The 12,333-nt window shown below is 40.3% G+C and overlaps 1 protein-coding gene across 3 annotated transcripts in view; it reads right to left on the bottom strand.

The window, feature by feature from the left end:
* Positions 1–12,333, bottom strand: part of BMPER (BMP binding endothelial regulator) — a 278,921-nt gene that overhangs the window by 88,354 nt on the left and 178,234 nt on the right. For 2 of the 3 annotated variants that reach the window (XM_072598870.1, XM_072598871.1), the window contains exon 12: positions 630–959. The exons of the other annotated variant lie outside the window; for it this stretch is intronic. In XM_072598870.1, coding sequence (XP_072454971.1) covers positions 630–959 — 330 coding nt within the window. The remainder of the gene's footprint in view (positions 1–629; positions 960–12,333) is intronic. 3 annotated transcript variants of the gene reach the window in all.

The following is a 12,333-nucleotide window of genomic DNA, read 5'->3' on the forward strand; positions in this document are numbered from 1 at the left end:
GCCAACTCTCAAGGAGAATGCCCACTTAAAGGCATGCCATGGTCCTAGGGAATCTGGGCCTATTGCTATGCCAAGAGACCTCCTTTGAGCATGACGGGTTAATGAGATACGGCTCTACTGTGGGGTTGTCTTGGACTTTCCAGAGAGGCATTCTCAAGAGAGCATTCTTTTCCACAGATGTCAAAATACACGTCAAAAGTTGGAAGAGACACTGACAATTCCAAGCCGGACATCCCTAACAGCCTAAAAACAGCAACAGGACAGAAAACCAGAGGAAATGGGAGGATGCACTTGCTATTTTCACAATGAGACTTAACATGTATGAATTCCCTGGGGTTCCACAGAGCAGAAGACTGGCATGATTTGCCATCAGTCCCAAGGCTTACTCTGCTCTCTACAGAACTCCATGGTGATCCGGCCAGCTTCTCCCATCCTCCCCTTTTCTTTATGGTGGGAATCCTGCACCAGCTGTACTTGGACAAGCCACATTTTGGGGCTTACCCGGAGAGCGGAGAAATACCATCATGCCTGGATTCCTAGCCAGGGACTGGTGCTATATACAATGGAGTGGGGGTGAATCAGGAGAATGGCCCTGGGACTTGGGAAGCCTCTATGCTGGGAAGCCCCACCTGCTTTGGTCGTCACTTTCAGGAGATAGCCGTCCAAATCAATGTGGAAATGAGGAGTCTCACAGGGCAGTGCTATCCGGGTACCATTCCACTTGACTGTGAGATGCTGCTGGAGGCTGACTGTGCCACCGTCAATAACAAGGTCCACAGCCTTGGTCCAAGAGAAGGACCGAGTCCGCCGGGCATCATTCTTCACCAGCACCTGGAAGGGTGAGGCAGAGGAGGAGCAGTCTTTTGTCAAAACGTACTGACATGTTCCCTGAAAGTTAAATGTCCGTCCGTCAAAAGTGTTGTAGTGGGGATCTCCAAATACAGTGCAAACGCCAGGCTCTGCAGGTGAGTGAGAAACAAAAGCAGGATAAAAACTAATTGAAGTATTTTTGTTTTAAAGTAATCTCAGAGATCACAGTAATAAAAATGGAGGGAGAAGGGCTGCTTGTCAGGAAGCCTGTGACACAGAGGGATTGTTTTTTTTAACTCAAACGGAAAAGATCATTGTTTTATTATCATAGCCTTGGAGCTGGAAGAGACATTAGGGACAATGTGTAATTTTACAGATGAGGAAACTGAGGCCCCAAAAGGAGTTAAGTAACTTAGAATCATTGAGTCATAGCTTAAGACTTAGATGGCATCGTAAAAACCATATAATTCATCAACCTCAATTTATGGATGGGGAAACCAAGACCCAGAGATTGAGTAAGTGGCTTAGAATTATAGGATCATAGACTTAGAGCTAAAAGGGGCCTTAGAGGTCATCAGTGATGCCAACCCAGAGAGACTATGAAGTTTCAGAACTAGTATCTGAATCTAGGTCCTATGACTAAATCTTGTATTCTTGATGGTCTGCCCCAAACAAGGTTCTCTCCTTCCAATGGGTTCCAAATCAGAGGTGGTTTGTGTAAGTGTGAGTGTGTGTGTGTGTGAGTGTGTGTGTGTGTGTGTGAGTGTGTGTGCGTGTGTGTGCATGTGTATGTGTGTGTGTGTGCGTGTGTATGTGTGTGTATGTGTGTATGTGTATGTGTGTGTATGTGTGTGTGTGAGTGTGTGCGTGTGTATGTGTGTGCATGTGTATGTGTGTGCATGTGTGTGTGAGAGTGTGTGTGTGCGTGTGTGTGTGTGTGTGTGTGTGGTCTTTTTTTATTTTGGTTGACTGACATTTTTGATGTCCTTTCCAATATCCTCTCTTGTTTATACACTTCCTATACTCAGACTATCTTAATATAGGAAACATAGACATCGAACTAGGCTCTGTTTATCAACAGAGCTGACCTATCTATCCGGCTTCCTAAGCCAGCAGACTAGCTAGGCAAGACAACAAAAAGAGGGGAAAAAAAGAAATGAATGCCTAGAGGAAGGGGCCTCTGCATTATTTCCTCTCGGTTAACTTGGGCATGTTCAGTGTGGAAGGACAGGGGCTCTGAGACAGGAATTACATGAATGATAGTCAAGCAACCCTTTTGTAACAGTACCAAGACCAGGGGCTGTTTCCCCAGGTTTTCTCTAACTACTTCCTATTTCTTTCGAAGACTTCTCTACCCATGAACTTAGTTTCTCTCTGTAAAAACCAAACACTGAGAAAGTTACTCTTCCAAACACCCAGACCTCTGTAGCAAAAAGAACTCACTGCCACTCTCTAGATGTGACAGAAACTGAATTTCAATCAAGGCAAGCCTAGACCTTTCAGAAATTTAAAGAATTTTAGTTTGCCATTGGAAGCCAGGCCTGATTCCATCACTTAATATGCTAGGTTCCAGGTCAGTGGATCTCACTTGGAAGAGCCTCAAGAGGAGAGCCTAGGGGAAGGAGATAAGAGTAATTCAGTGGAAAGAGAATGGTCTATGGAATCAGAGGACCCGGGTTTAAATCCTGCCTCTGACACTACCTGTGTGACTTGGGACTATCTGGACCTCACTGTCCTCCTCTAAATTATAAGGGAACAGGCCTGGATGATGTCTGAAGTTGCTTTCAGCTCTAATTCTGTGACCCTGGGTGAAGTTCTTAATGTTAGACATCTGGCAGCTTTTCTGTATTCATTCCCTCAACCTCACTGAAATGAGGAGGCTGCTTCAGTGACAGGGACAGTCTCTTCTAGCTCTAAGTCTGTGATCCTGAAACAGGACTTTCCATTTTCCCATCTGTAAAATGTAGGCATTACTTACCCAAGGGACCCCACAGAGTCAGCACGAGGTCAGTGCTTCATAACACATGAAGCCCGAACAAATGTGTGTGATTATTACAGTTCAGCAAAGGAGCCAGCTGTCATTTCTTAAACTTTATCTCCCTCCTGCTGTCTTTTTATCTTTGCTTTCTAGGCAGCAAAGGATGACTAATGAGGAAATCGTAGATAAGAATTAGCCCAAACAGCGATAAGATCTGAGCTCCTCAATCAAAAGAGCTATTTGTTTTCTCTACCAGCAAAAGTCAAGAATCAAAGGGAGCTGTCCATAGACATCTTGGGCTTGTCTTTTTTTTTTTTTTTTACCTAAATGAATGGTTAAGAATCAAGATGTGAGGGAGACGCCCTTTGGAGATCTGCCACCCTAGCTGATAGCTGGGATGGGATGGAAAGGAAATGTTTGCTTTTAATTTCCAATGTGTTATATAAAGAGATGCTGTCTTATGTTATATCACATTGGATCACACCATATGTCAACTTGCTCGATTACAGTAATATATGTATACATATATACAGACACACATTTGGGATTTGAGAAATTAAAATCTGATCTACAATCTGTTTTCTTTGTAAAGATGTCACTTTTGGAATAAGTTTTTAAAAAAGAAAAAAGGGAGGAAGGATGTATGGTGGAAAGAGAACTGGATTTGGGATTTGGATTGGGAATGTCTGATGGGTGTGTTCAAGTACATAACTGAATGACATTGAGCAAGTCACTAATCTCTCTGAGCCTCAGTTATCTCATTTGTAAAATGAGGAGGCTTTGGACTCTATGTTCCCTTCTAGCTCTAGAGGTATAACTCTAGATGTGACTTTCACCAAGTACGTTCATTTACTGGGGCCTCATTTTCACCATCTGAAAAAGGAAGTGTTTAACAAGATGGTCTTCAAGGTCCCTTCTAATACCAAATTAATGAGCCTATGATGGAGCATCCTGAGATATCTGGGCTAGTTTGAATCTATAAATTCCCCCACCCCTGCAAAAAACAACCTATAATATATACGACTTCAGAAAGAAATAGATGTTTTTAAACAGGGCACCTACAGTATGAGAATTCCCCTTCCAGTTTTGTTCTTGTCCTGCGCTTTTCTCTGATTTCACCCCCTGTATTGTTTTCTATTTCTCCTCTCTTTCTAAGTATTTATCACAGATTGTAGACATAGAGTTGGGAGAGTCCTTGAGGCCCCCAAGTCTAACCTTCTCATTTTACAAATGAGGAAACTGAAGTCATAGAGCTACCTAGTTTTTCTTCGGCAGAATTTGCACTGTGACCTTCCTGATTCCACATCCAAACAATGACTGATTATTAAGTGACTACTGAATTCGATGCTCTAGAACACTGCAACCACCAGAGGTCCCAATTCAAACCCAATTAAGGGATAATTTCCCCAATTAAGAGAAACTTTTCTACTCCTTTCTCCAAAATATAGATTTCCTTGTGTCCCACTCTAAGCAAATCTTTGACTGACATCCAGCTGTTGTCTTCTGGCCAAAGACAATAAATCCCTTTATGTTTTAGTCAATTGTCAAGACTTTGGAGTGGTGGCAAGAGTCAGGGTTTGGGCCCACTTCAAAGAGTCAAGGTTCTTAACTTCCACCAGCTCAGAAAAGAAATCTAGAACCTCCCCAAACTTCGAAAGTCACAAATGACCTTGGTAGACCCAGAGAGCAGGCCTGGGGGTGGAGTGGGAAGAAGGGTGAGGGAAGAAATTAAATACTCCTGAGGAAATTCTTTCTTACCCAATTAAAGAGACTAAATAAACCTTAACTTTCTAAAAATAATTATTACCTTTTCTGAAATTTCCTCACACCATCCTTTAGGAAGAAAGGGGGAGGACAATGGATGCAGAATGCTTCATATACTTTGCTGGTTAGTTTTTGCTTTGATTTTTTCTTTGTTACAAAAGAGAGTTCAAAATGGGGTGTAAAGAAAAAAATGACAGTGGTATAAAATTTTTTTCACATGTATCCATCAAGACAGACAACTAGTTTAACAAATAATTAAATGCTTTTCTGTGTGAATACATATGTGTGAATGTTTTCTAAAGAATTCATCAAACCCACTCTCTCCTCTCCCCACCCCAAAAAATTAACATCTCCAGTTAGCCTTGACTGAATTGGAATGTGACAAACATTCTAGGCAACAATGAGAATGATGAATGAAGAGCCCAAGACCTTAAATATAGGTTTACCAGCTTTTGAGATGTTATTTTTGTTCATAAATAAATTGTATAAAAATGTCTGTCTTATTTACCAACTTAAATAATTTGTATTCCTTTTAAAAGAAAAAGAGCAAAGATGATACTCTCACTTTTATGAGGCAAAGAAGGTCTTGATCCTAAAACTGTTAAGGTTAAGTTAGAGGAAGAAAACTTTTAGATTAGTGTCACTAATGGATTAACATGAAAAAAGAATGAAAATAGAAAAGAGGTGAATAGAAAAAAAAAATTCAGTCCATAGGGCCATGCTTTTGTCTATACTGGTAGCAGTTGACATTCTTGCTTAATACTTCTAATCAAAAGTAAGAAATGCAAGGGTCTCTCAGAAGCAGGAAAATATTCTTAGAAACTGGAAGGGGAAAGTGAGCCATTTAGAGACCATAAAAACCTGATAGAAGTTCAATGAAAGATGGTCACAGAAATTGACCATAAGGGAAAAACATACGCATGGGGATCACATCAAAAGGTACAGAAAACCAAATGTCTATGAAGACATTGTTTACAGAAAGGTAATTATGAGCAGACATTAGGGTTCAATATTTCTCCAATGGTTCTGCCTTTAGGACTTGAGGAGGAAGATTACCAGGACTTTTCTAATTTTGGGTAGAGAGGACAGAGCAAATGTTTTCTTCTGCCATTAGGATGTAAGCTCTGATATATTAAGTGCTTGGTAAAATGCAGTTTAAATGATCATACTTCATTATTGTAAAGAACCCATCTCCCCAACCCCAAATACTGAAATGTTTCTCGACATCTAAAGATCTGCCTGCTACATGTAATGAGAGAAAAGAACATTCAGGGTAGTGTAATGAGTAAAAGAAAAAAGTTTAGGGTACAAACTCCGTTTATCTAAGTGTGCATGAAAGGGGAGTGAAAGAGGCAGAGAACAAGACAAGGAAAGGGAGCAGGAGAGAGAAGTAGAGAAAGACAGAGACAGAGAGCGAAAAAGGAGCAAGAGCGAGGAGAGAGAGAGTTATACTAGTGCTTGGGTTGAGAGATGAAGATTATATCTCTCAATGATATTTCTTTTTCAGGACATTCACTGAAACAAACTCCGGTTCCAGAAGTCCAATATGTAAACCATCCTTTATATTAAACTCGAAACTCTTTCAGGCTTACTTGAGGTAAGTTAGGAATGGTTGCAAAAGCTGAGAGTTCAAATGAGGTCAAACATTTTAAAGACACACAAAAAAGAAGGAAAGACACAAAAACACCTAGCTTGTCAATAGGGAGCAGTTTTTGCATATTCCTTTAAGTGACTGGTGGAATGTGGTATCATCAAATTACCTGTTTGTTGAAATGAATGTCTGTTGAATTACATTAAATCTCACATTACAAGGAGAGATTGATACTGATGGACTAGACTCAAAATCTCCAGGCTTTCATAAAGTTCTGTTGGTAGAAGTTGGCTTTTGTAATTAACCGTCTTTGAGCAAAAGAGAAAGTTGGTTGTTCAACTTTAAATCTATCTAATCTAATCTCCCGATCTACTTCCTCAAAGCAAAGAGGTGGGGAAATGCTGAAGCAAAATGTCATATATAGGATATCAGATGGTTTTTCTTCGTTTACAAGGGAGGATTCATTGTTGAAGGAGAAGCATTGAAGATATTTCCCAAAATGACCCTGGTGCAGGATAGGTAGACAACAATAAAATAATTTTCAAAGATGTATTTGACCTTCATTCAAATACACCACTATATTAATTAGTAAATTGTAGTCACATGGTAACAAAAAAGCTTTCAGGAAACAGAGAAACATAGAATTTCAGAGTTGGAAATGCCACTCTATAACCTTCTAGTCCAAACCATCTCTAAGAACCATGCCCTTCCTTCTACTCCATACTCCCAAGATGTCATCCAGCTTTCATTTCCAGACCTCTCCCTGCCTCCCAAGACAGCTCATTAACATGCAGGTAGCTATCACTGTTGAAAAGCTGTCCAATATCCTGCTTATCTGCCTCTCTGGAACATCCACTTCTGGACAGAAGAGACTTCAGAGGCAATTTGATCTACTTTTGTACAATTCTAATCATTAAGATTTTTTTTCTGTTAAATCAAATCTAAACTGTTTCACTACACTATCTACCCATAGTTTCTGATTCTACCTAGGGTGAGGGTGGGGTCAAGCAAATAAGCCTACTTCCTTCTCTACCAATCTCTCACTTTATAAAAAGTCTTCTAACAACAATTTTCCTCGAAGATTAAGGAGCTGCGTGGTTTTTTTCATATCATATAGCTGACTCCAATTTTTTTTTGTTTTCTAGATTTCCACAGCACCTAAAAGTCCCTCTTCATTTAATTCAAGTTCCCAAATTATTTATCTGGTTTTTATGTAGTATGCCCCAGGAGAATATAAGTTGCTTGGGGTGACTGTAACCCCAGGTCTATGACACTGCAGAGAGAGAAATACTTGGCAAAAAAGTCCTAGGGAGTTGTCCAGTGTTCATACAGGTTAAAAGATTTTGGAGGTCACATAATCAAAAGCAGAACATTAATTCAAACTATTCACCCAGAACCTACCCACCATACAACACTTGCACATAGTAGGATTGGTGAATTGTTTGTTGACACCAGGTCCCTGAAGAAAGACTCTCTGGGAATCATCTTGTTGGTCATTGCAAAGGCAGAGAGGCTAGCAGTCAACCAAACAGAAGACATTTGGACAAAATAGTAGACCCTAATTAGCTGACTGCTACCCACCCTCAACCCTGGATGACTAAAGTCTCTACTCAAGCCCTATATAGCAAAGATCCTTAGCACAAACTCTAAATTTCCCTGCTTTTATGACATAAAGTCAACTCTATTAGCCTTATTCAACTCAGCTCACTGTGGTTTCAGAGATAAGGGATCTCCACATCACACTGAATATTTGTGGAATCTATGTCTCTCAAAATTTTTCTGCAAATCTAGCCCACAAGACCCTGTTTCATGGTGTACTCACACAATGACAAATAAAACAGTTCTATTTCCCAACTATTGAACTCTGTCTAACTAGAGAAAATGGTGTGCTCCCACCATGGGGCTCCATCAGAATGCTGCCAAAGGAGAGGAACAGTGGAGGCAAGCATTGGGCCCAGGGTCAGTGTTTGACTTCAAATTCCAGTCCCCCTAAATGAGGGGTTTGCTGGTCATCTGATTTTACCTCCAGGACCTTCTCATTCACCCTAATCTCACCAACTCACACTGAAGCCTGTTGTTAGACTCCTCCTGGAGAATATGGGCTGCATCTGCTTTTCTTTTTTTGTTTTGTATTCCTAATGCTCACACACTGCTTGATTTGTGCTAAATGTTTACTGAATTCAGTTTAAAAAAAATAAGAAAAGTACTGGATCAGATATCATATATTTAGAGGTGGAAGCTAAATTAAAGGTCATCTATTCTCCTTTTTTGTAGATAGGTAAACAGAAACCTAAATAGGTTAAGTGACTTGTCCAAGGTCATACAGGTACCAAGGGATGGATACAAGATTTGAACCCAGTTCCCTAACTCCCATGTCTCTCATTCTGCCCTCTAGGTGGTATAGTAGAGTGCTAGAGTCAGGAAGACCTGAGTTCAAATCCTACCTCAGACACCTACTAGCTATGTAACCCTGGGTGAGGTACTTTAACCTCTGTGTGCCTCAGTTTTCTCATCTGTAAAATAGAGTAGTAATAAAGTCTTCCTCACATGGCATAAGGACCAAATGAGGTTACAAAAATAAAGAGCTTTGCAAACCTTAAATTACAGGAATTACAATTATAGGAATATTAGTTTATCATTATTACGATTACTTCTTTTGTTATTGGTGATGGTTAGCTTTCCACTGTCTCATAGTTTTTCCTCTGACCTCTAGAGTTTCATCCCTTTCTAAATCCTGCCATATGTACAACCTGACAGGGCAGGTCTGGTCACCTTGAATCTTCACAGAAATTCTTTCTTACATTTATCTGGTATTTAAGAGCTCCTCTCATCATGAATGGGGAAGAAGAAAACAAGCATTTATTAAATGCCTCCTACGTGCTAGGTCCTGTGTCAAGCACTTTTACCAATATGATCTCATTTGATCCTCACAACAATCCTCAGAGGTAAGTGATATTGTCCTCCTCATTGTATAAATGAGGAAACTGAAGTAGACAGAGGTTAGGTGACTTGCCAGGGTCACACAATTCATAAGTGTCTGAGACCCATATTTGAATTCAGGTCTTCCTGACTCCAGGCCAGCACTCAAGGCATTGTGGTTCTCTCTAACTGTTCATAGATGAGCTTCTTTGTTACTATGCATGTTTATCCAGTGTCATGCTGGAGACTCAGTTTTGTTTTGATTTCCGGTGTTCGAATCAGCCAAAGCTCAAACAATATAGTTATTGGCATATCTTGGTGAACCTGTGCCAACCACTGCTTCTTTCATTTAATTTCTTTAATGAAGTGATCGAGCAAACAAGTATCTATGGAGAACCTACTATGCGCTGGGCAGATATTAGACTCCCCTACATTTGCTGCAACAGTCAATTCTATAACCAACTTGTACTCAAACATTCCAGCACACAAATGGGCATGCGATGCCATAGATGTGGGCATTCCAGTAGAAAGAGACCTTATTCTGGAGCAGAAGGACACAGACTCAAGTCCTACCTCTGACTTTACTTACATGATGTTGGGTAAATACTTTCACTTCTCTGGGCCTCAGTTTCTTCCTCTGTAAAATGCGGGTGTTGAACTAGATAGCTTCCAAGTTTCCTTCTGCGTCTGGAACTGTGTTTCACTGATTCCACCAATGATAGTGAATATATATTTATTAGGCACCTACTATGTGCTTACACACTGTGCCAAATCATCCACATTTGCCCATCAGGTGAGTTTCTTATCTAGATCATTCCATGACTTTGTCAAAGGGGGTCTGCCCAATGAGCTGAGGGTCTTTCCCACTTTCGCTTGAAATCTCAAGGATATCAATGGGTCTGTCCATCAATTATCCCTCATAGAGAGGAGGGGACTTGCCCATTTTCCTATTCTATAAAGAGACTAGGCAAACTTCTCTATGGAATGGGATCTGAGGAAGAAGGGTTCTTGACTGTCAGCAATTTGGTTGGGTTCAGGTGTCCTCGTCAGGCCCCAACTCTACCATCTCTCTTCTAATATGGAACAACATAACATTTAGTTCTAAGATCAGGTAGTTGCAGGTACAACAGGAGAGTGCCTTCCTTGACTCAGAAAAGCCCTTGGCTCCTCACCATGTAGCACTGCTTAGCCAAAGTGGGAGGTCCCCAGGTATAATTGTATCCTTTGGAAACGAAAGCTTTATAAAGTGTATTTGGATCACTTCCTTGGGCTGTGATGAAGAGAGAGCTGACCTCCTATTCAAGAAGACCAGGATTCAAGTCCCACCTTTATATATGACTCTGAGCAAATCAATGAATCTCTCTAAGGGGTGGAACAAATATCAATCTGCATTGATACAGAAAGTCCCTGCACCAATGAAATCACAGTTGGCTCTATGATTGAAATCATAAAAATTTTAAAAAGACAACAATGAAGAAATTATTATAATATGAATTTAGTTACTTGTATGTGACAGGGACTGAAGGATCCTGCTGTCTGACCCAGCTGGCTGCCGATTCCACTAACCTTTCTCCAAATGACTAAGCCATCTGAGTGGCATGTACTATAACATGAAGAAAGGAAGGGGAAAATGACATGATAGGCATCTCCAAATATGAAAAGGGTAATCCTTCAGAAATTAAATCCTGTTTACTTTTGGGGGGTTAGAGGAAAATTAGGACAAACAGTAGAAATTGTTAAAAGGCAAATTTAGGTCTAAAACAAAAAGAAACTGTCTCACAACTGATCCCAGATGGATCTGTTGCAATTGTCTGGAGTATCTTCAGATACTTGAAAATGGCCTTGATTACAAAAGAGATGATTAAACCCAGAAATAGGCTGTCAGAACAGGTTAGTCACTAGGAAGGCTGTATGGCACAGTGGAAGGAATTCTGGACCTGGGATCTCACGATCTCAGTTGGAAGCCTGGCTTGACTTCTCATTCCCCGCATGACCTTGGGGAAGTTATTTCACATTCTTGGCCTCAGTTACTTCATTTATAAAATGAGATCTGGATCTAGATCACCTCTAAGGCCCCTTCCAACTCTAGATAATAATAATAAGGAAGAAGAAGAAGACAGCAATAGTATTAATGATGATGGCCATGACAATAATTATTGTTACCATCGTTCATTATTATTACATATTGCCTGCAAATATTACAAATATTATCTCATTTATTATCTGTTGAAATGACGACAAATAGAAACAACAATCCTGCATCTTGACCAACAGAGCTATCATCCAGTATGTCGTGTTTACATGACACTTTACAGATAGCATTTGGTCTTCCCAATAACCCTGGCAGGTGGGTGATATTATTATCCCCATTTCAGAGATGAGGAAACTGAGGCAGACAAAAGTGAAGTGACTGGACTAAGTCGGGTGCTCCATCTACAAGGCCACCTAATTGCTCGAATTCTTGAATTTCTTGTCATCTTTGACAAATTCAGATTCTTGAATTTCCTTGTCATTGTTGACATCCTTCAGTATCAGAATTTATAGCCTTTCTCACATCCTTACATGCAGGTTTGCGATGAAACACAACATAAATTGGGAGGAAGAGAGATCCAGAACTGTGCTTCCTTTGAGTTGGGGAGCTCCCAGTGTGGAAACTATCTCCACTGATACAAATCAACTCATCTGCATCTTAGCAACTGAGAGAATTGCCTGAGGGCACAGAGAAGTTACCAGACTTCCCATTGGTCACACAGCTAAAATGTGATGGAGGCAGCATTGGAACATTCTTTTCTGACTACAAGGCTTCCCTCTAGTTACTGTTCCATGTCACCTCACATAACATTTATTACAATACCCTAATTGAATGCCCACATTGTGATAAAAGACCTCCATTCTATGACTTGTCCACCCTTCCACCAATTCACCTATCTAAGAGGTAATAGGAAATATTCTACAACTACCATATAGCAATGAAGAATCATAACCCTCTGTATCTTCTTTGGTTCACTCATTCCTTAAGACCTGAAACAGGAAGTTGTTTATTCATGTATATTCATGACCAAATCTCACAAACACAAGGTTAAACCCCAAACTCCTAACTGCTCTACAGCAGAGAAACCACATCCCAAATGTCAAACTGGAAAGACCCATATTAGTCACCCAAGAACAATCTCCAGTGCACTGAGCAGGACACTGAGACCCAAAGGAATGAATTGGCATGGCTAAAGTTGCATGAATAATGAAAGACAGAGCCATGAAGTGATGAGCTAAA

This window comes from Notamacropus eugenii, chromosome 3, assembly GCF_028372415.1.
Source record: "Notamacropus eugenii isolate mMacEug1 chromosome 3, mMacEug1.pri_v2, whole genome shotgun sequence".
Taxonomy (NCBI): Eukaryota; Metazoa; Chordata; class Mammalia; order Diprotodontia; family Macropodidae; genus Notamacropus; species Notamacropus eugenii.